Consider the following 22,910-nt stretch of genomic DNA (forward strand, 5'->3'; position numbering starts at 1 on the left):
CCGGGCACGGGGAGCGAGACCGAGCCTGGGCGCGGGCGGTAGCGGTGGCTGTCAGCTTGCGCGGCTCATCCTGCTCCAGCTCGGGCTCGGGCTCGGGCTCCCGCTGCCGCTGCTCTTCCTCCTCCTCCTCCTCTTCCTCTTCTTCCTCCTCCTCCTCCTCCTCCCGCGCCCGCCTCCACCACGCCGCGGGATCCCACCTGTTAGAGCGGCGCAGCCTGCGCCGCCGCCCGCCCCCCTCCTCCCTCCCTCCTTCCCTCTCTCCCTCCCTCTCACCCTCCCTCCTGTGCCCGCGCGCCCGGCGCAGCCCCCGCCCGACCCGGCCCCTGGGGGGCGCGGGGGCCTCAGCACCCGCAAGCAGCCGCAGGCGGCCCAGTGGCTGCCCGGGGACCGAGGCCCCTCTGGCCGGCCCAGCCCGGACCCTGGCAGGCCGCGCTCTGCTGGGACTGTCTGCCCAGCGGGGGAGCAAACACCAACCCAAGCGGGGACGACGGCGTCCGGGCCTCCCCGGGTCGCCCCGTTTGATTTAGCCCAGCCCGGGCGATATGGGGCAGAAATTGCCCTGATCTCTTTCACGTCAGCCTGGTGTCGGAAGGGCGGTGTCCCGTCTCCCCCCCCCCACACACACACCCAGCCTGGAGAGCCCCAAACTGCCGCCTTTCGGGGCCCCCAAACTTCCTCTCCTTGGCCTCACCCTGAATTTCCCGAAGTTTGGGCCGACCTCGCCTCTGCGGGCGGCCTTGCCGTGGGGCAGCCCCGGGCCGCAGCGACTCCGGGACTTCGGCCCTCCCCGAGCCTCGCTCCGCCAGCCCCGCTGTGCTTCAGAAGACCTTGACACACCCACAAACGCATCCTGGGAAGAGCTGCCTTCCCGGGTGCACCTTGGCCTAGAATCTGTTGCTGAATAAACTTAGGTGACCGCACATCCCCCTCTCACCCTGGCAGAGCTGACCTTGGGTAGCGCTGCCCCCTCCCCTGAAGGAAAGTAGCAACATAAATAAAGGCACAGGCTATTTCCCCCAGGATTTCTGCCCTCTTATCTTAACAGGTCATGAAGAACTGCTGTGCTCTCTGTCTCTCTGCTATCTCCTGGGGTTCGTTCCTGTGACCCCAGACCACTCTTGCAGGCAAATCACCGCATAAGAGCTGACCCCCAGAACTTGGTCAGTGCGGGACCATTTTCTGCCTAGCAACTACTGGCTCCCCATCCCAAAGTCTTTGAGCCTACTGTGCCATGTCTGGCGGTGCTGAGAGGCACAGGGGACAGGGACATCCCTGTTTCACAGATGGAGGCCAGGGGCTTGGAGAGGTGGCCTGACCTGCTCAAGGTCATAGGAATTGAGGAGTGGGTTTTGGCTCAGTTCTTTCTGGCACCTGCTACCATATCACACCCCCGCTGGGAGAGAGCCCAACACTGCAGTACCTGGCTTGCTTCCTTTCCCCCCTCCCCACAGACAGGGAGCCCCAGATGCTCAAGGCCAAATCTGACTCATCCCTGCATTGCCAGACCCCATCTCAGCACCTGGCACACAGTAGGTGCCAATAAATGTTGGAAGAACCTAAGAGGTCTTCCAAGTCCCAACCTCTCTCTGCATTTCACATGGGAGATTATTTTTAGATAATTTACATTTCCATGTTACTTTATATACACCAACAACTCCACAGTCATTTTTCCTCTTTATCTTTCCAAGAGCTCTTTTTGGATCTATGCAGCCACACCTACTTTAAAGAGGTGACCACTGGGAACTGGGAGTGATGGCACACAGTTGTAAATCCCAGGGACTTGGGAGGCTGAGTCAGGATGGTTGGAAGTTCAAGGCCAGCTTCAGCTATAGATTAAGGTCAAGGCCAGCCTGGACTACATAGTGAAACCCTGTAAAATAAATAAATAAATAAATGTGACTAGTGGGGCTCTGTGGGAAGGTAGTATCCACAGACTATTTGCCCCTGGGACACAGGCTTCTGTGTGATTTGAAAGCCCATGCTGTTTTTCCCCTCCTCCTCCCCCACCATGTAATTACTCCCCCCCCCATCCCTTCCTGAGAGCAAAGTTGTGCAAGCCTGGCAATGCTAATAATCACTTTGATCAAGGGTACCCTGTTGCCCCCATAATGGGGCCTCCAGGTGAGCCCAGGTCTTCTTGCTCAGTTCCAAGACCTCTTCAATAACCACTAGGCAAAAGCATCTCCATTCCCCAACTCTTTGCCTGTCTTTGGGAGCCATACACCTGCTAGTCCATCTTGGGCTGCGTTCTGGGATGGAAGAAGGTACCATGTGTATAGAGAGAAGGATACAGAGTTAAACAGACTTGGAATTGAATCTTACCACTACTTCCCACAGCTCCTTCCTGCTTATAGATTCCACTTGCTTCTTCCCAAATGAATGAACCCTTTTGGTGGGTGACCTCAGGCAGGTCACTAGACCCCCTACTTCATCTCTAACATACGATGTGACTCAAGATCATGTATGTAAGAGTAACTGGCATAGAAGCTGCAAAATATTCAGTAAAGATGAATATTGGTGATGCTTTTTGCTTGTGTGTGTGTGTGTGTGTGTGTGTGTGTGTGTGTGTGTTTCATTCCTTCAACAAAGGTTAGTTGAGTAGTCATTCTGCAGCTAGTGTTGGGAATAGGATCCTGGGATCCCCAAGGTCCTAGATCTCCCAGAGCTCCCCCAGTGGTAGAGGAAGATAGCCATTGAGCAAAGCAGCTGTCAATCATCTGTTTGTAGAAAGGGCCAGGATGGGAATAGGGATTTAGAATAGCAACTAGTGCATAGAAGGTGCAGACTTTCTTGAGAGGGAGGGGTGTTAAGGAAGCCCCCTCAAAGAAGGCAACACAAGCAATGACTTAAATGACAAGTGCCTGGAGCTGGCCATGCTAGGGTCTAAGCAAAGGGCATTCCAGGCAGAGGGCCAGCAAGGGCAAGAGCCTGAGGTGAGAAAGAGATAGCATTTTCCAGAATCAAGGATGAGGTGAGTGGGGGGCAATTAGAAGGCAGGAGTGTCAAAGACCAGGGGGGAAAACAATGCTGTAGAAGGCATTGGTGAGCATTATGTAGAGCAGAGTCTGAGGCACAAAAAGAAAATGAGGGGTGTAGGTTGGGGGGTCTGTGGTCAAAGGACTTGAGGACAGAAGCCTGGCTTTCTCCTCTTGTATCCGCCCACCCCACACTAGGCACACCTAGCTTTCAGTCCCTAGAGGCTCTGAGGACAGAGTGGAAGTGACTGGGCCGGGAAGTAAGAATGGCCTCTTGCAGCCTATCTCCATTGCTGCAGACAAAGAGGTTTGGACCTCCATTCTGCTCATGTGGGAAGTGTTCTACCCCAAGGCATACAGAGGAGGTGGGGTGAGTTGCCCCCACCCCCCACACACACCATGCCCCGATTTGAGGGGGTCAGGAAGTCCTGGTCCTCCAAACTGCTTTTCTCTCCCTCTCCTCCCACACACAGACCAAGGGGACAAAGTAGGTTGCCCACAGACCAAAGGCCAAAAGATGTTCTGGATTGTTTTTAGCTCTTAGTGCAGATATCCCAACCTCTAGGGTTCACGTCCACTTCCAACATTGCCAGCAGTGTACAGGGTCACAGAGCTCAGTAGGAGGGTAAACAGAGTCCTATGGAAGGGAAGAGGCTCAGGGACACAGGTCAGAGCTGATGCCTGGTTTTACCTGGACCTGCTCTGATCATCTGACTTGCTAAATTCTGCCTGGCTCCAGATGAGTGAGAACTCCTCCTCCTCAGCAGTGAGGAGGCCCAAGCTGCCCACGGGAAGTTCCAGGCCTGGGGGACAGGGCAGAGTGACTCAGGTCCCCACACAGACTTGTCCTCCATGAGCAGGGAAGAGCAGGCGGCTGTAGAGCCTTGGGAAAGGCTTGTTTCCCATGCCAGGGCCAGTACCACTTTCATCAAACCCTTTGCCATCCCCATCCAAAGCATTTATCCACCCACCCTCTGTCTGCCCAGCTGTTAGGCATCAGCTCTAGGCCTGCTCTGTCTGGAAAGGCTTCCTGTACAGTAGGGGGCAAAACTCAAATGGCAGAGGGCTGGCCTCCTGTGGGTAAAGCCTTGGGTTCAAACCCCAATATCAGAAAAAAAAATTATTTGTCACTTTGTGGAGCTTGAATTCAGAGCCTGGGCACTGTACCTGAGCTTTTTCACTCAAGGCTATCACTCTACTACTTTGATACACAGCACTACTTCCTGTTTTCTTAGTGGTTTATTGGAGATAAGAGTCTCCTGGACTTTCCTGCCCAGGCTGGTTTTGAACCATGATCTTCAGATCTCAGCCTCCTGAGTAGCTAGAATTACTGGTGTGAGCCACCAGCACCCAGCTTAAATTTTTTGTTATTAAAAAGGTGATGTACAGAGGGGTTACAGTTACATAAGTCAGATAAGAAGTACATTTCTTTTTGGACAATGTCATCCCTTCCCTCGCTCTTCTCCAATTTTTTTGGGGGGGTCCAGTCGTGGGGCCTGAACTCTGGGCCTGGGCGCTGTCCCTCAGCTCTTCAGCTCAAGGCTAGCGCTCTACCACTTGAGCCACAGCACTACTTCCAGCTTTTTTTTCTTTTTTTCTTTTTGCTTATGTGGTGCTGAGGAATCGAACCCAGGGCCTCATGCATGCAAGGCAAGCGCTCTACCACTGAGCCACCTTCCCAGCCCTCTTCTCCAATTTTTTACCTCCCATTCTCACCCACAACCTATACAGTTCAATTTCAACATAGTGTCTAGTGAATACTACTGCTGTATTTGTTCACCCTTTGTCCCTCCATTTCTGTCCCCCCTCTTACCCTTCCAAAGAGAGATAAACAAACAAGACAAAAAGAAAAGAAAACAAAAATAGCAATGAAGAAAAAAACCTCTTGTTTCCATTTTGGAAAAAAAATATTTTAAAAATAAGAAAGGCTGCCAGGTGCTGGTAGCTCATGTTTGTTTATATTTCTAGCTATGTAGGAGGCTGAAATCTGAGTATTGAAGTTCGAAGCTAGCCAAGGCTGGAAAGTTTTTAAGACTCTTATCTCCAATTACACACACACACACACACATGCACACACACACATACACAAAAGCTGAAAGTGGAGCTTTGACTCAAATGGTAAAGCACAAGCCCTGAGTAAAAGGGTAAGGAACAGCACTCAGGCCCTGAGTTCAAGCCCCAGTATCAGCACACACACACACAAGAAAGAAAGAAGCCAGGCACTGGTGGCTCATGCCAGTAATCCTAGCTACTCAGGAGGCTGGGGTCTGAGGATCACAGTTCAAAGCCAGCCTGGGCAGGAAAATCTGTGAGACTTTTATCTCCAATTAACTACCAGAAAATCAGAAGTGGCACTGTGGCTCAAGTGATAGAGCATTTGCTTTGAGCTGAAGAGCTCAGGGACAATGCCCAGGCCCAGAGTTCAAAACCTATGACCAACCAAAAACAAAGAGAAAGAAAGAAAAAAGAAAGGAAGCGAAGGAAGGAAGGAAAGAAGGAAGGAAGGAAGGAAGGGAGGGAGGGAGGGAGGCAAGGAGAGAGGGAGGGAAAGACAGAAGGAGAGAGGGAGGGAGGAAGGGAAAGGCTTTCTGCCTTAGGTTGATCTGGGGACTTTCCTGCCCCTTGGATTGGTGGGGACTTCCTTTGGTCACTCACAGACCCCTGGGCTCTGGCTCTGGCTCTGACCATATGATTGAAAATATGGCTGCCCCATGCTCTGGATCTATCAGTAAGTGTTCCACATGAGGCTGAGTTTTAATACATAATTATTGAATGAATACATGAATGAACAAGTGAGTGAATGACCAAACAGGCTGCTCTTCAGAAGGGAAGAGTCTGACTGAAGTCCTTTGCAGGCACCACCACCCTACTCTGCCTTCTCCAGTGTATACTGGACCCTTCTAACAGTTTCTGCTATGGGGTGATGTAAGTCCCTTTATTTCTTGAGAGCTTGGTTTTCAGCATCAGTAAAATGAGATATTGATAATGATCCCTAATGCACAAGGCTGTTGCAAGAATAAGCATTCAATAAATGTTAGTCCTGGGATTGTTGCATCTGTTAGCCATTCATTCAGACATTTGTTCCAGCGTCTTCAGAAGTCACATGCCATGCTTGGGGTCAGAGGGTAGTCATGGTCCCAGCCTTCATGACACATAGATGGCTTTTAAAAATCAGCTAGGCACTATTAGCTCACTCCTGTAATCCTGCCTAGCTACTCAGGAGTCTGAGCTCTGAGGATTGCAGGTTGAAGCCAATCCAGGCAGAAAACTCCATGAGACTCATCTACAAGTAACCAGCAAAAAGCTGGAAGTGGAGGTGTGGCTCAAGTGGCAGAGCTACAGTCCTAAGTAAAAAAGCAAAGGGACTATGCAAGGTCCTTGATTTAAGTCCTGGTACTGGTACGTGTGTGCACATGTACGTGCCCACACACACAATTGAGAATGAAAACACACAGGGTGACCCTGAGGACACAGGACAGGGGAGCTCTGTCAGGCATTTGTGGGACGCCCCACTCTGACAGTCCATTGGACAATATGATGGCTTTCAGGGCAAGAGGATGAGAAAGGAAGGTTAGATCTTGAGCAGCCTGTACCATATTGCTTGTGGGGGTACAGCCGAGTGGGAAATATTCTGCTCACCTCTTGCAGATGTCTCCAAATCTTAAGGCCAGCATCTCCCCTTTCCAGAAACTAAAGCATAAAGCGACATGAGAACTAACTTGTTCAGGGATTTCTGCCAAATGACACTTGTCCAGAGGAGCCTTCCCAGACTGCCTTTTGGAAACCAGTCCCCCAGAGACTCCATCTCCCTGCCCTGCTTGGGCCTCCTTCTTAGCTGGGTAGTAGCTAGCTCCCTCCACAGTGACATACTGGGTTTCCTTCACTCCTGGCTCCCATGTCTCTTTCCTGGGATTTGCATTTCCAGTGAGTGGAGATTGCCCTGTCCAGTGCTGCTGGGTATGGTGGAGTTCAAAATGTGGTCACTCAACAAACTAATGAATGAGCTGTGTGTGTGTGTGTGTGTGTGTGTGTGTGTGTTGTACCTATAAACTCTAGTGAAATGTAGGAAGGTTCTGCTGAATTGGAGAGGATAGAGCCTGCCTTTCTTTTTATGAGTTTTGTCAATCACAAGGCTCTTCCCTTCCCTTTCAGCCTCAGTGTTCTCATCTGTAAAATGGAATCCCAGTAAGGCCAGCCAAATGTGGGGCAAAGTGCCCAGGCTGTGACCTAGCACACAGTAGGACAGCTCTGTGGTTCTGAGCTCTTGGATGGATGAGGAGGCTTAGAGAAGGGGCCCCAGGACCTGAGCCTTCCTGCAGGACACGAAGGAAGCTGACACTGGATCTGTCCCGTCACCTGAACTGCCAGTAATTTATTGATGCTGGTGCAGGCACCTGGAGAGCCTCTGGGTCAGTCCTAAGGAGCAGAGAGGCCCTCAGGGCTACCCAGCCTCACCAGGCAGAGGGGCAGAGCTTGGTCTGCCTGGCACAGGAAAGCTGGCCTGTCAGTGCCCACAAATCCCTACTGCATGCCAGGTGATTGGGAAATGGGGAAAGCATGAGTGGTTCTGACCTGGCCTGTGCTCCTAAAAGTAGGATGAGAGCTGGGAAGGTAGCTCAGTGGTAGAGCGCTTGCCTTGAGCTGAAGAGCTGAGGGACAGCGCCCAGGCCCTGAGCTCAGGCCCCATGACCAGACACAAAACAAAACAAAGAGTAGGATGAGTATAATTTGAGCCAAAATAGTAAGGGCCTACTATGTGCCAGTAACATCAGACTTCTAACCACATTCACAACTCAAAGGAGACCCAGTTCATTTCCCATTTCAGGAATAGGAAAACTGAGGTCCTGACTCACCCTGCCATTTAACAGACTTGAAGCTGGCATCCAGACTCCTTCCTGCTCCCTTGTCCTGTCTCCCCACTGCCACCTGGCTAACTCAGATCCCCCACGGGGGAGAATATGAAGGGGAAAGCGTGGAGCCAGGCTGTTCCCCTTCCCTCCCCCAGCTGTGTGACCTTGGTGGAGTGACTTAATCTCTTTGAGTCTTGATGTGTTCTTCCATAAAGTAGGATTACTTGCCAGGGTTCAGGTGAGGTAGTCCACACCAAAGCGCTTAGTACAAGGCCCTGCACACAGTAGGCCCTCAGTAAATTCATCAGTTTTGCAATGACCTTGGCCATCTGAGGAACTGATAAGCCCACTTGCCTCAGATCCTGTGAGAGAGAACATATTGGTCACTGGAAAGTGATATTGGTTAAGTGGTAGGTCCCAACCAGGTGTGGGAGTGTACACCTGTAATCCCAGCAAAAGGAGGCAGAGGTAGGAGAATCACGGTCCAAGGACAGTCCTGGGCAAATATGCAAGACCCTATCTGAAAACTACTTAAGCAAAAAAGGGCTTAGAGTGTGGCTCAAGTGGTAGAGCACCTGCCTAGCAAGCTTGAGACTCTGAGTTTTTTAACTCAGGACTACCTATATACATATGTAAATACGTATGTACATACATAAATCTAGTTCCCAGCTAGGCCTCCCTCCAAGGTCCACTTAGCACAGAGTGGCTTCTGATAGGCCCAGATATTGAGTGGTCTCCTTAGTTTGAAAGGAGGCTTTTTTTTTTCTTTTTTTGCGATCCTGGGGCTTAAAATCTGGGCCTGGACACTGTCCCTGAGCTCATTTTTGCTCAAAACTAGCCCTGTACCACTTGAGCCACAACTCTGCTTCAAGCTTTTTTTGTGATTAATTGGGGATAAGAATCTCACAGACTTTCCTGCTGGGGCTGGCTTCAAACCGCAATCCTCAGATCTCAGCCTCCTCAGTAGCTGGGATTACAGGCATGAGCCACTGATGCCTGGGTCTCCTATCACTTTCATAGAGCTTTCTAATTGTGTGTGTGTGTGTGTGTGTGTGTGTGTGTGTGTGTGTGTGTGTGTGTGTTTAGGAAGCACAAGGCAACCTCCAGCCAAAGAAGTGGATAAGAGGCCTTGGGTGGGGTTCTGCCTGAGCTGGCCACTTGCTTAGCCCCTGGGCAGCTGCACCTCATAGAGTGTTTGTCCTTGGAGTGGCCCAGAGGGACTTCTTCCCTGGGGAATTCTTTCTAGAGGTTTCCCAGAACCTTCCCTTAGAGGAAAGGCCCCAGTGGCAAACAACCTGCTGTCTTCTGCACCTTGCCCAGTCATACCCCACACCCAGGCCAAGTGTGGGCTATGCAAAGGGGCAGTTCAGAGTCCCCTCCCTCCCAGCTCAGACCCCTCCCAGTCAGCCACCAGGAAGCAGATCACAGTGCTCAGTCACAGACATCTCCAGCCACCAAACAGGGGCAACCTGATGTGTAAACACGAGAGACAGAGAGAGAGGACTTCAGTTTGACAGCAGGAAAGACCACTGCCTTGCCAGATAGCTAAAACCTGAGCTGTGCACAGCCTAAAGTGGAAGTCAGGCCTATGACTGGAGTCACCAGGGTAGTGGCATCCTGGACCTCACTGTCTCTGTCCCTTGGTTTGCGCAGCCGTGAATGGGGACTGTGATTAGTGTTTGCCACAGAGGACTTCAATGAGGTGGTGGGGAGAGGCTGCGGGTCCACAAAATCCAGAGAGCCTCCCTAGCTTCCCTTCTTCTCTTTCAGGAAGGACTTAAGGTGGGGGGTGAGAGAGTATCATGTGCCTGGGTGTATGTGTGTTGTATGCTGTACATATATGTAGAGTGTATCATCTGTGCATGTATTATGTGCATGATATGCCTATGTGTGGAGGAGGTGTGTATACACACATACAGCCTCCTGGGTCATATGCTAGCAGAAACTAAACTAACACTCGGCCCTCTCTTCTTCTGCAGAAGTGCCTACAGAGATAAGAGTCTGACTTTTAATCCAGTGCAAAAATAATAATCCTAGCTACTGAGGAAGCTGAGATCTGGAGGATCAGATCAGGAAGAAAATTCTTTGAGACTCTATCTCTAAAATAACCAGTAAAAAGCTGGGCTGGAGGTATGGTTCAGATGGTAGTGTACTAACAGAGTAAGCAGACCAGCAAGTGTGAGGCTCTTGAAAAGGAAAGAAAAAAGAAAAAGGGAAAGGAAAGAAGTGTGGGGAATATCTGCTCCATCTAATGGAGAGGAAAGCAGTGCAGGAGTGAATGGGACCCCAGGCGTGGGGGACGGTGCTGGAAGGGTTTTCCACTTCCCACCTGACAAAGATCTTGCCTCCAGATCAGCTTTCCCCTTTCTGAGTTGGCCTGGCCATTGGGTATCTCGTCAGGACTTGTCCAACCTGCACTCCTGACTTACTCCACCTGCTCCTCCCAAACTGCCTACCTCCCTGTGACTCCCCCACCTCAGTTCAGGCTTGGCGCCACCCCTCATGTGAGATCCACTGTCAGTCCCTTTGGATCCACTATTCTGAATGCATCTCTCCATCCTGGCATAACCCTTGTAGAGACAGGAGCAGGATAGAGCCATCCCCAGCTCTCCTGGCCTCCAGTCCGGCCCTGCAACAAACCCTCCTTGGCCTTTGTCCCCAGTCTCTCCCCTTTTATCCCTCCATGGCAGCTCACCTCCTCCCTGTTCCTGCCACATCCCAAGACATTCCTATGTCTAGCTATTGGCTTGTGCCATACACTCTGCCAGAGTTCTTTCCCAGATGTTGTGGTTAGGCAGGGCATCCACCACCTTTATCATGTCATCAGTCATATTTACCTAGAGGGAATCCTCTGACCACCCCATTTAAAATGACAAGCCTGGCCAGGCATGGTGATCAATGCCTATAATCCCAGTGTATGAAGGGAGTAGAAGTAGGAGGATTGAAGTCCAAGATCAATCTGAGCAAAAACCTAAAATTCTACTTAAAAAAAAAAAAAACATGGGCCTGGGAAGGTGGCTCAGTGGTAGAGCGCTTGCCTTGCATGCATGGGGCTCTGGGTTCGATTCCTCAGCACCACATAAGCAGAAAAAAAAAGCCAGAAGTGGCGCCGTGGCTCAAGTGGTAGAGCGCTAGCCTTGAGGTGAAGAGCTGAGGGACAGCGCCCAGGCCCAGAGTTCAGGTCCCACGACTGGACCCAAAAAAACAAAAACAAAGTAAAAGCAAAAGGGTTAGGGCATGGCTCAAGTAGTTAAGCTTTTGTGAAGCTCTGAGTTCAATGCCCACTATCATCTATCAATCAATAACTAGAACAGGACATTTTTCAAGGCCCTGGGTTCCATCCCCAGCACTATGGAAAATAAAGTAGAAGCTAAATACAGTGCAATGGTGGCCTCTCCTCCCCTTGCACGCCCACCCCTTCCTAATGCTCCCTTTCATTCATGTATTCATGTGGTATTCATGCACAACGTAATGGCTTCTGCTTCTTGAGAACAAAAATGTCTGATTTGCCTAGGCTCAAGCTTGTGTCCTGTGAGAACTAAGTGCTGCTCACTTCCATTCATCCCAAGGAGCTCCCCCAGCAGTTCTAGTCTCCCCCAAGGAGAAGGAAATCAAGGCTCAGGGAGCATGGTTTGCAGGAGATCACCAGGCAGGACACCAAAAGGGATCTGTGGCAGGGTGGCCAGCCCTATAGTGTCCCTTCCCTCGGGGGCCTTGCAGCCAGAGGACAGGAGGTAGTGGGGCGCCTGGGTCAATTCTACGGTTGCCCAGTCCTCGAGTCTGAATAGCCATGGGTGAGAAAGGAAGTCAGCAGGATCCAAAATAGGCCTAAGTTTTGGGAAGTGAAACTGGGTGCTGGGGATAGTTGCCTGAGGAAGCCAGGCAGGGGCCTCCTGGGTAGAGGCTGGCTGGTGGCAGCTGCCCTGTCTTTGTGGCCTGCAGACAGTGGGGCTTGGGAATGGGCCAGGCTAAGGCCTGAGGAAGCCGTGTAACCCTGGACATGCTACTCAGCTCCAGGCTGTCAGATGGACTGAGGGTGGGACCTGCCTCCTTAGGGATTAAGAAGATGCAGGTAGATTAAACATTAAAGCAAGCGGCTGTGGCTCAGAAGCATGACTCCTCCTCTAGGACTTCCAGGGCCATTTGGTAGCCCTTCCTCTATGAAGTCTCTCAGATTCCTAGGTCGGCACAGATCTCCCCCTCCTGGTCCCCAGCCCCTCCCAACTCTCTTACTTTCTGTCCTTGTGTGTCTCCCACTAGCAGAGGCTGGAACCCCTTCTAAGTCCTCCCTGTATCCCCAAGGCCTAGCTTTGGGCCTGGTGTGTGGGACCGAATAAGAGAAACTAAGGGTAGAGGCTGACATATGTCCTTGGGGTCCCCTGTTCCTCAATGGTAGCCTGGATTTATGGCCAAAGGAGGGCTCTGAGGGTAGGAGTCATGTTTCCTTGGGGACCTCAGTTTGCTCATCTGTAAAATGAGAGCACTTGGAAATGAGACCCTCAATGTCTGTGTCCTGGGTCCATGATACACATTCCCCAAGAGCCACACAGATGCCCCAGGGTGAGCTGCACAAGGCGACCTGGAGGTTTCACCCATCTAGCTCAGATGACTCACGCCTCTTTCCTCCAGCTTTACCTGGTGAGGAGCTGCCTTTGGGGCAGGAATGCTCTTAAGTGTAGCTGAAGCTCAGGAAGCTCTGAGGAAGGGTAGCCGGTGGTCTGCGGGAGCTGTATGCCATCCAGTCTTCACAGGTGAACAACAGAGAGGTTATAATGCTTGTCCAAAGTCACACAGACAGAGTCGAGCCAAGAGGGTGGACACCCTCCTGAGTTCCAAGCCTAGCACTCCGCTGGACACCTGGCTCACTGAGAAGTAGGGCAGGCATGGGCAGAGGAGGAGTCCCTGCCCTTGTGGCTCCTGGAGTCCCCAAAAGGGAGGTTTCCAAACCAGGGAACCCAACGCTGAGGCTCCCCAGGAAGGACCCCAAAGGACCCACCTAATTTGGAGCATCCTGTCCTACCTAGCCTCATGCCTGAGTATCTGCTGGTTCACTTTGCAGCCTGGAAATGCACCTTCCATGCTGGGTCCTGGAGTCTCTGTGATCCCCCTCATCTCTCCCACCTTTCAACCCCTTAGGTGGGGAGAACCTTCCTATGGTTTCTCTGGCTTCCTTTCTCCCTTTTGGTATGGCCCTCTTCTGACCCACTCCATTTTTGGCAACAATGCCTGGGCACTATCTATGTCTGTCAGATGACGTCCCCAGCCCCTGCACGGCGTGGAGGCCATGCTTCTTTCCCACCCAGTGTTTAGCATATCCCTGTTACAGCCTTGTCCCCAGCAGGCCTCTGTGCCCAATCACAGCCTCCCATCATACTGGTGCATAGGCCCCAGGTCAAGAACTCTTCCTCGTACAGTGAATAATTCTCCAGTGACCCCCAGCCGCAATGCCAGGCTTTGGTTAAGCACTTACTACGCACAAGATGCTGGGAACAGTTGCTTCTGCAAACACCTTTTCTCCAGACTCTGAACTCAGCCTCTCTGTACCTTCCGGCCCCTGTTCCAAGGTCACATGTGCAGCCTCCCCCAATCAAAAGTCTCAAGTGCAGTAGTTCTCCCGAATCCCCCAGTCCCCTGCTTCCTCTGTCTATATCTGGGTTGTGCCCTCCAGGAGGACCAGCAGAGACTAGCTGTTCCCTACTCTGTCCCTAGCACTGAGGACAGCCAGGCACACAGGGACTAATAGTTGAATAAAGGAATGCAGTCTGAGTACTGTGAGCATAGCACCACAAAGGTGTATGGAGGGATGGGGTAGTCTCGGAGCTCTTGGGGGAAGCCGCTGGGCAGGTAGAGGAAAAAATTCTCAGTGGGGGAGCTGTAGACTGCCTAGGCCCTGAGGCCAGTCTGAGTTTGGAGTGTTCAGAAAACATCAAAAGAAGCCCAAGTTGAGTGACCCAGGGGAGAACAGGATGGGCAGGGGGTGCAGGGGTTGAGTGGGAAGAAGTTTTACTGAGCCATTTTCTAGGAGGGTAAACTAAGGCTCAGAGAAGCTGAGCCCTCAGTCCAAGGCTACAAAATAAAGAAGTGGCAGAGGCAGGACGAAACCTGGGACTGTTGGGATGTGGAGCCAGGAACTTAGGGATCCTATCCAGATGGGAGCCTCTGTGACCCTCTGCTCATTAGTAGCTAACCCAGGTGGGGCCCTCTAGGACCAAGATAGCAAGTGATCTGGGCAAAGGCCAGAGCAAGCCTGGAGCTGGCAGAGAGCAGAACTGTTGTTCCTGTCCCGTTGAGCTGGGCTATCCCTAGCGTGCTGGAGTCAGGTGGACAGGCTGGGACCTGACCAGTCACAGACACAGCAGTCAGAAGTCAACCCTAGTGGCTCTGATCAGAGCAGGACCCTGGTTTTCTCCTCTCTCCAGCTGGCCAGGCTCATATAGAGGAGGGCCACGCCCACTTCCCACAGGCCACACCCACTCCGCCCCTCCCCAGGGCTTTTGTCCTTCCTGTTGTCTGCCGGGGACTATCTTCCCCAGTCCTTGAGGGGTCAGGCTGCTCCAGCCCTTCCTTGGGCAGCAGCTCAACCGTCGCCTCCTCAGAAGCCTTCCTTCACCACTGTCCAGGCAGACCTGCTCTCTTGGGGTCTTTGGGGTCTTTCATAACAGTTAACAAAAGAATGAGTCACACCAGGTGCCAGTGGCTCACACCTGTAATCCTAGCTACTCAGGAGGCTGGGATCAGGATGGCAGTTCAAAACCAAGGCAGGCAGGAAAGTCCAGGAGACTCTGATCTCCAGTTAACCACCAGAAAACTGGAAGTGGTGCCATGGCTCAAAGGGGTAGAGTGCTAGCCATGAGCAAAGAAGCTCAGTGCCTAGGCCCTGAGTTCAAGCCCCATGACTCACACACACAGAGTCATCTGGCCTTTCTGTCATCAATGCCTTCAGGCTTTGGGTATAAGCACCCCAGTGGCGTTGTTCCCTGGAGTCTCCTTAGGACCTAGCACAGAGCATGGCATACAGCAGATGAGCAATGAACATTTGAAGAAATGGAGCATCTACCTTCCTCACTATGGCAGCAATGGAGGTCCAGAGAGGGTGAGCCACTTGCTCAAGGTCACATAGCAAACCAGAAGGAAAATATGGCTGGAACCTAGCTCAACTGCATCATAAGGAGCCAGCCCCACCCTTTCAGATATGACTTTTACCCCTAACCTCTATCTTGATGGGAGAAGGAAGAGGTGTGTAGAAAAGGTGGAGGGAGGGAAGAGGAAGAAAGTAAGTTTCAGCGATGAAGACTTCTCCTGCTCACTTGACAGAGCCCAAAGCCCATCCTATAAAGTTGGGCACCTGGCTGGAGGCCTCTAGGCCTCCGGGCCTCCTGAGTCAGGGTCCAGCCTTGCCCTTGCCTGTCTGAGCTGGAAGGGGTTAAGCTCTGTGCTTGGCTCCCGCCTTGCTGTGGACCATGGCTGGGACAGAACATCTGCCTGTTGCTATGGTTGCCATACACTTGAAGGGGACGGCTGGATAATTATGGCAAATGCTTCGAGCCAGCAAGCGGGTGCTGGAAGTGGCTTAGGACCTTGGCCCACAGCATGGTCCCGAGCAGGACTCAGGCCCTCAATCCTGTGGGGGTCCTGTCCCCAGGCTGGGGCTCCTGGGCCAGCCAGGAGTCAGCTGGAACCACCTTGGCCTTTGCATAATGCGTGAGCCTGGCCTCAGGTGTTCCACCACCCCACCTCACCCCCCGTAGCTGGCAGCACAGCAGACCCTGGCAGCCTTAGGTATCAGAGTCTGTGGCCACCGGCCCACTAGCATGGGGGAGGGCACAGCTCTTATGATGCCCCAGTAATTCTATGTCCCCCTGCTGGAGCCAAGCCCTGTCATGAGTCCCTGGCCCCTGGGGAGTCCCCAGGAGCCCAGGAATAGGTGCCTGGCTGTGGTTTCTGTCACCTCTATCTCCAGCTTCCCCTTCTGTTCATGGAGGACAGAGGTCTGCTGGGATAGGTCTGGGGAAGAGGTGACTGTGGGGCAGGAAATGGCTGCCCAGCCTCTCTCCTTAGGCAGATGGTAAAGCTTGAGCTATGGGTTTATGATGTGGTACATGCATGGCTAGAGCTTGCTCAGTGCCGTGGCCAATCCAATGATCTTCACTGAGCTCTAGCCCCTGCCAGACAAGCTGGAGGCAGGCAGAGGGGAGTATGAGCCCCAAGGCAGGGAGCTCAGCTTCCAGAAGGCTCTGTGAGACCCAAAGAGCCCTGAGAGCCTCTGGCAACCAGCTCCTTCCATAACTGACAGCGACACAGAGGCTAATACCCTCTCCAAGGTCACCTTGGAGGCTCCCCCACCCCACGGCCCCCTTCTTCTGGCAACTTCTCCCCTCTCTTCTCCCCTGCCTTCCTCACGTAACAATTACAATCATAACATTAACTTGGTGCCAGGTACGGAGCCCTGCGAGGAAGGTGCTGGTAGCAATGCCTTCTCTGGAGGAGACGGCGGAGGAGCAGGGGAGAGATCTTCCCCAAGATCCCCTGGCTGGCAGGTAGAGACCGCACCAGTGCTCTAAGCCAGGTCAGTCTCAACACTGAACCTCTTTAAATTTTTTGTGGTGGTGGTGGTGGTGGTGGTAATGCTGGGCCTTAAACTCCAGGGCCTCACTCCTGGCTAAGCAAGTGCTCTACCCCTCCAGCCACACCCCAGCCTCACCCACTCCTTTTCTGTATCCCTTCCCTTGGAGATGACCTCCTTTGAGAGCGAGAGGAAATCCAGCTCTGCTTCCGCAGCTCTGCATGGAGGAGGCGCAGGCAGGTGTTTGATGATCTGATTCATGGACTCATTAATTTCTTCCATGCACACCGAGTTTTTCTTCTGTCCAAGCTCTGGGCCGAGTACATCAATAGACCCCTTCTCTGAATAGGGCATCTGAGGACTAGAGACATCTAAAGCCAGTGCCCAGACTGAGTCCAATGAAGGATTAAAGTTCCTAAGGTAGCTAGTCAGTGTCTACCTCCACCTCCTGCAGGCCTGAGATGGGCTGGGGGCCTGGGTGTTGACCACACCCTTGTGTTACAGTGGAGAAAATGGCAGCTCAGAGAAATTAGGGGCCCTGCCTATGGTCACACAGCGATGTGGCAGGCCTGGTAGTCCCTGGAACCTAGCACAGCTGGACTCCATGGAGCATGTAAGCAGGTAAGGTCACCTGGCTAGGGATGGGGATGACTGTTGGCTGTTATGGGATGTCACAACTGAACAATCAACAGCAAATCAGAACAAATGCCTCTCAGTGCCTAGCAAACTGCACAGCTAGTCACTAGCTCAGGGTCCACACATCCAAGTTTTGAAATGAGACTGTTAGGGCAGGGACCTAGGTTCCCTCCATCCCAGAGTGAGGGAGGGACTGCTGAGCCCCATCCAGGACTATGGGCTTCTCCCAGGCTGCCTAACAAGTCGAAGGCAAGGGAGCCACGGGGCCTGCTCAGCTCAGCACCTGTTCCTCGGGGACTGCAGGCTGGCAGGGAGGCCCAAGCTCTCCTTAAACACACTGACTCAGGCTGCAGCCCCACTCTGTATGTTTAACAGGCAGAGCTGTGAGCTGTGAATCAACATCTCGGGGGCCCTCTGGGCAGCATAGAGGCCTGTTCTCAGAGTTGGTGTGAGTGGGAGGGGTGGGATAAAGAGATCTGCAAGGAGGGGCCCATGGACCCAGGAGCTGCTCTGCTTCCAGACACAGGGCCTCTTCGGGGACTCACAGGTTCCAGACAGGGCTTCTGAGACATTGCAGAAGAGCCTGAAGTGAGCTGCATGGGGCCCTCTGGTTCCAAGCTGAGCTTGCTGCCTGGCTGTGTGGCCTCGGATAGGGCGCTAAGCTTCTCTGGGACCATGACATCTGACCTCTGTGACATCTGAGGTCTCTTCCAGCCTTGCCTCAGATGGCTGCATCCTGTGCCTTCTAGATTCAGCCTATTCCCTGGCAGTAGTGAGAAAAATAAGACTGAAAGCCAGCTGGATGGATGGATGGGAGGATGGATGAATACATGTATGTGTGCAGGGTGTGTGGATGCGTGCATGGGTGCATGGATGGTAGATGGATGCATGGATGATGGATGGGAGAATGGACAGATGGATGAAGGACCCCTGAATCAGTGAACTCCTCAGTGCCAAGGAGGAGTCTTGCCTGGCTCTATTTGGGTAAGGAGCAACTTATTGGGGCAGAGTTGACTCCTCCCTTGCTGTCAGTTCTGGCCCATCTATTTATCTCTAACTCTTCATCTGTCTGAAACTACCTCGCTACAGCTTCACCTCCTCCAGTCTGGAGGACAATACCCATCTCACGTGTATCCGCATGTCCCTCCTCTCCCCACTGCTCCCCCTACTTAAAGTCATTCTCTAAGGGTAAGAAAAGGACTTGGGGTGTAAATTTAGCCCTCTCTTCCCTTGGCTTCAAATCTCCCCTGGCCCTCTAAAACCCCTTCCTCTCATCTATAGGAATTCACACCGTGGAGCCCCAGCTAACTCTGGACCTCATCTTCTTCCACCTCCCATCTCTCTCTGTGCCCTCCTGATTCGAACCCCCCCTCTCCCCGCACTGACAGGACTCATCATTACCCACCTGCACCATGCTCTAGGCCATTTTGGTGCTGTGACATCCCCTCCTACTTCCTGTCCCAGCCCCATCACCCATTCAACTGCACCCCACCCACTCTCCTCTAACCACCATTAGCCAGCTTAGCAGCCACTTCCCTTCCTCAAGGACAATACGTATACACACATGCACCTGCACCATTACTGTTCAGCTCTTTATCCAGCAACTGGCATGAGCTAGGGTGATTAATAGTGCCTGTCCCCTGGAAAAGCTGCATAGAGCTGAATGGCACGGCCTTGCTGGCATCATTCCTCACTGGATCCCCTGCACCTAGCAAAAGATAGGGCCTATGGTCAGAGAATTATTGAATGAATGAACACATGCATAATCAGGATGGAAGGATGAGTGGATGGAAGTAGCATCAAGAGCTAGAAGATGAGACATGGGATGAGAGAGCCTGTTTTGACAGGGTAGCTAGGGGTGGAGGAGGTGATACTGGAGAAGAGAGGTAGGGTCAGGGAAGATGGAGCAGTAGAGGTCAAAGCAAATGGATATTGGCAATGACCTGGGCCTATCACATACCTGGTATACTCAAGGATATATAAGGGAGCCAGGAGGAATGTGGGGTCAGAGGTCAGGAGCACCAGGCAGAGCCGTTAACTCCTGGAGTCTGTTCCCAGAGAGTTGCATGGAGCCTCTGGGGCTCTGAGCTGAGCAATGTCTGTCTGGGTAGGGTTTTGTGCTGGATGGAACCCAAGCTCTGGGCCTTCCTGCTTCACCCATCATGCCTGGTGCCCCATGGATGGAAATGCAGCTCAGCCAGTGACTGAGCTGACCCTGCCAGGGTGCAGGGGTCAGCATGGGAGAGGCCATGCAGGTCCGCTCCCTGTGCCCTGGCCACCCAGCTGCTACTGGATGTGGGGCTTTTTGTTCTTTGGTTTTCTTTTTTCTTTCTGTCATGCTGAGGATGGAACCCAGGGCAAGAACTCTATCACTGAGTAGCAGCCCCTGCCCTTGAGGAATTTGTTTGTTTGTTGTCAGTGCTGGGACTTGAACTCAGGGCCTGGGCATTGTCCCTAAGCTCTTTTGCTCAAAGCTGGCACTCTACCACTTTGAGCCACAACGCCACTTCCAGTTTTCTGGTGGTTAATTGGAGAGTCTCATAGACTTTCCTGCCTGAGCTGGCTTTGAACGGTGATCCTCAGATTTCAGTCTCTTGAATAACTAAGATTACAGGCGTGAGCCACCAGTGCCCAGCTTAAGGAATGCTTTTAGAGCTGGCCATGCCCTCCCTCCACTTATAACCCTCTTGAATCTTCCAGATGGTCCTGAGGAAAGGTGAGCAGTCTTGCAGCACGAGGAGCTTGATGATCCCAGCAACGGTCTCTCCTGGGCATGGCCATGGACACCCACACTCTCCTGAAAACTAGCGCCTACCCTATCTGCCGGGGAAAAAGGATGAAGACATCTGTCCTGGACCCCGACAGAAAATGGCAGTTTCCTCCTTGGCCCAGGTGCCAGCTTGGTGATGGTAGGCCCTGGCAGGAGCTCCCTCCCCACACCCCTGCTCTCCCGTACTTGTTGAGCTGGTGCCTGAATCTCTCTGAATTTGGATCATTATTCCTTGTAAGAAAACTGGATGAAGAAGGAAAAAGGGGTCAGAAAGGGCTGGTGACTTATCAAAGGTCTAAGTATATGATGCCACCGAGCAGGGAAACTAGGACCTCTGACGTGTGTGTGTGTGTGTGTGTGTGTGTCCTGGGGCTTGAACTCAGGGTGGGGGTGGGGGTGAGGGGAGGCTGTCCCTGAGCTTTTGTGCTCAAGGCTAGAGCTCTGTCACTTTGAGCCAGAGATGCTTTCCTAGCTTTCTGGTAGTTAATTGGAGATAGAGAATCCAGTGGACTTTTCCTGCCTAGGCTGGCTTTGAACTTTGATTAAAGGAGTGAGCCACTGGTGCCAAATGGGCCTTTGACTCTGAATCTGGGTTTATGTCTCCAGTAGGCTGAGGCCTCAGGGCAGAAGCAGAGTGCCTGGCTCCTCTTCTAGGGCCCAGGATTTCCTGGACATGAAGCAGGTGGACGATCTTTAGTGGGGATACAGGGAGGGAGTGGACGGCTTGAGAGCCTACTGCTGCTGAATCCATCGTCATCGACAAGGTTCTTGTGGCTCCTTAAGAAGCTCAGGGCGGGGTGTTTTGGAAATCACAGTTACAGTAGGATCCAGGGAAATGCCCTTCAACATCCAGCAGGAGTCTAGCAGATGCTCTTTCTTTTTATTGGTGATCACAGATTTTATTACAGAACAGTGGCAGCTGTGGAAATCTTAGCCCAATACCCACCTACACCCCATACACCCTCGCCTGCTTTTCCAGCCCAGAATCGGGACAACAAGGGGTATGCGGAGAACAGGAGCAGGCTGGGGACCGGAAGAGCTAATGGACGCAGACCCAGGAACACACTTAGGACCATCCTGGGCCGGGGTGCCAGGCACGGCGGGGCGCGGTGGGGGGAGGGGGTGGTCTCAATAATCTCCTTTAAAGATAAAAGTTTGTGGCGTTTTCCCAGTAAAAATTCCAGCTGGGGTGGGGTGTTTAGAAGAGAGCATGCTTTTCATAAATTACTACGAGGATACGTCAGGATAAATTCTGTTAAAAAAAATACAGCCAGGCCTTTGGAAAGTTAATAGCTCAGCACCGTTCCTCAGCAGGATGAGGGATTTCTTAAATATTTCCTTGGGATCATTGTTTAAAGAAAGATATTGCTAATGGCCAGGAACCTTCTTGTACCACTGCATGGCCCTTATTGGGACAGCCGGGGTGGGGCTCTTGCTGGAAGCAAAGCTCAGAGATATATAGCCGTGTGTGTGTGTGTGTGTGTATGTGTGTGTGCGCGCACGTGCGCACACACGCGTGCGTGTGTGCATGCGTACGCATCCAAACATAGTTCTTACTGTCCTCAGAATGGCAGGTGAGAGAGGACTGTACAGCCCAGAGAGGGAAAGAGTCCAGACCCAGAAACAAAGGACTGCCGGGCACCAGTGGCTCAGCCTGTAATCCTAGCTACTCAGGAGACTGAGATCTGAGGATCACAATTCAAAGCCAGCTGGGGCAGGAAAGTCCATGAGACTCTTATCTCCAATAAATCACTAGAAAACCGGAAGTGGCTGTGGCTCAAGCGGTAGAGCGCTCGCCTTGAGCTGAAGAGCTGAGGGACAGCGCCCAAGCCCAGAGTTCAAACCCCATGACCAACAGAAAAGAAAAGAAGAAAGAAAGAAAAGAAAGAAAGAAAGGGGCTGGGAAGGTGGCTTAGTGGTAGAGTGTTTGCCTTGCATGCATGAGGCCCTGGGTTCGATTCCTCAGCACCATATAAGCAAAAAGAAAAAAGCCGGAAGTGGTGCTGTGGCTCAAGTGGTAGAGTGCTAGCCTTGAGCTGAAGAGCTGAGGGACAGCGCCCAGGCCCAGAGTTCAGGCCCCATGACCAGACCCAAAAAAAAGAAAGGAAGAAAGAAAGAAAGAAAGGAATGAAGGACCATAGTTCACTTACAGTGTTAGCCTTGGCTGGAGACTGGTGGCTCACACCTATAATCCTAGCTACTAGCCGGGTGCCGGTGGCTCATGCCTGTAATTCTAGCTACTCAGGAGGCTGAGATCTGAGGATCCTGGTTCAAAGCCAGCCCGGGCAGGAAAGTCCATGAGACTCTTATCTCCAATAAGCCACTAGAAAACCAGAAGTGGCACTGTGGCTCAAGCGATAGAGCACTCCCTTGAGCTGAAGAACTGAGGGACAGTGCCCAAGCTCAGAGTTCAAGCTCCACCACTGACCAAAAAAAAAAAAAATCCTAGCTACTTAGGAGGCTGAGATCTGAGGATCATGGTATTCAAACCCAGCCCAAGCAGGAAAATCTGTGAAACTCTTATCTCCAATTAACCACCAGAAAACATGCTGTGGTGCTGTGGCTCCAGTACTAGAGCCCTAGCCTTAGGCAAAAAAAGTTCAGAGACAACACTGAGGCCCTGAGTTTGAGCCCCAAAAGAAGAAGAGTTAGACTGGGGTATTTGAACTTCAACAACTCCACCCTGACTAAGGGCAAATTCTCTTTCTGTATATACCAGGTTCTTCACCTGTCTAATGGATCCACTCATTTGCTCAGACAACAAGTGTTTGGTGCTTGTTAAAATCCAGGTGTTGGAGGGTTGTAGGTGTTTAGTGGTATAGAGCTTGCCTACCATGCAGGAGTTCCAGGGTTCAAGCCTCAGGGTAACACACACACACACACACACACACACACACACACACACACACACAGGTGCTGGGCTGCAACATGACCCAGACAGACTCAGTTCATTCCATGGAACTCAGACATAACATCCAAGGACAAATGGTAATCAGTACTATCAGGAAAAATACAGAACAACATAGGGACAGGTCGGGGGGTAAGCATTTTGAGCCAGGATAATCATAAGGAGTTTGTCTGGGCAGCTGATAATTGAATGCAGACTTGAAAAAAAG

General features: G+C 52.1%; 1 protein-coding gene across 1 annotated transcript in view; it reads right to left on the bottom strand.

Annotated features, from left to right (window-relative positions):
- The window catches only part of Nol4l (nucleolar protein 4-like), a 158,722-nt gene that overhangs the window by 122,823 nt on the left and 12,989 nt on the right, over positions 1-22,910 (bottom strand). Inside the window, exons 2-3 of the mRNA XM_013010674.1 lie at positions 3,667-3,778; positions 628-816 (exon numbers count right to left, since the gene is read on the bottom strand). Of these exons, the coding sequence (XP_012866128.1) occupies positions 628-816; positions 3,667-3,778 (301 nt within the window). The remainder of the gene's footprint in view (positions 1-627; positions 817-3,666; positions 3,779-22,910) is intronic.

This window comes from Dipodomys ordii, unplaced genomic scaffold, assembly GCF_000151885.1.
Source record: "Dipodomys ordii isolate 6190 unplaced genomic scaffold, Dord_2.0 Scaffold13, whole genome shotgun sequence".
Classification (NCBI taxonomy): domain Eukaryota; kingdom Metazoa; phylum Chordata; class Mammalia; order Rodentia; family Heteromyidae; genus Dipodomys; species Dipodomys ordii.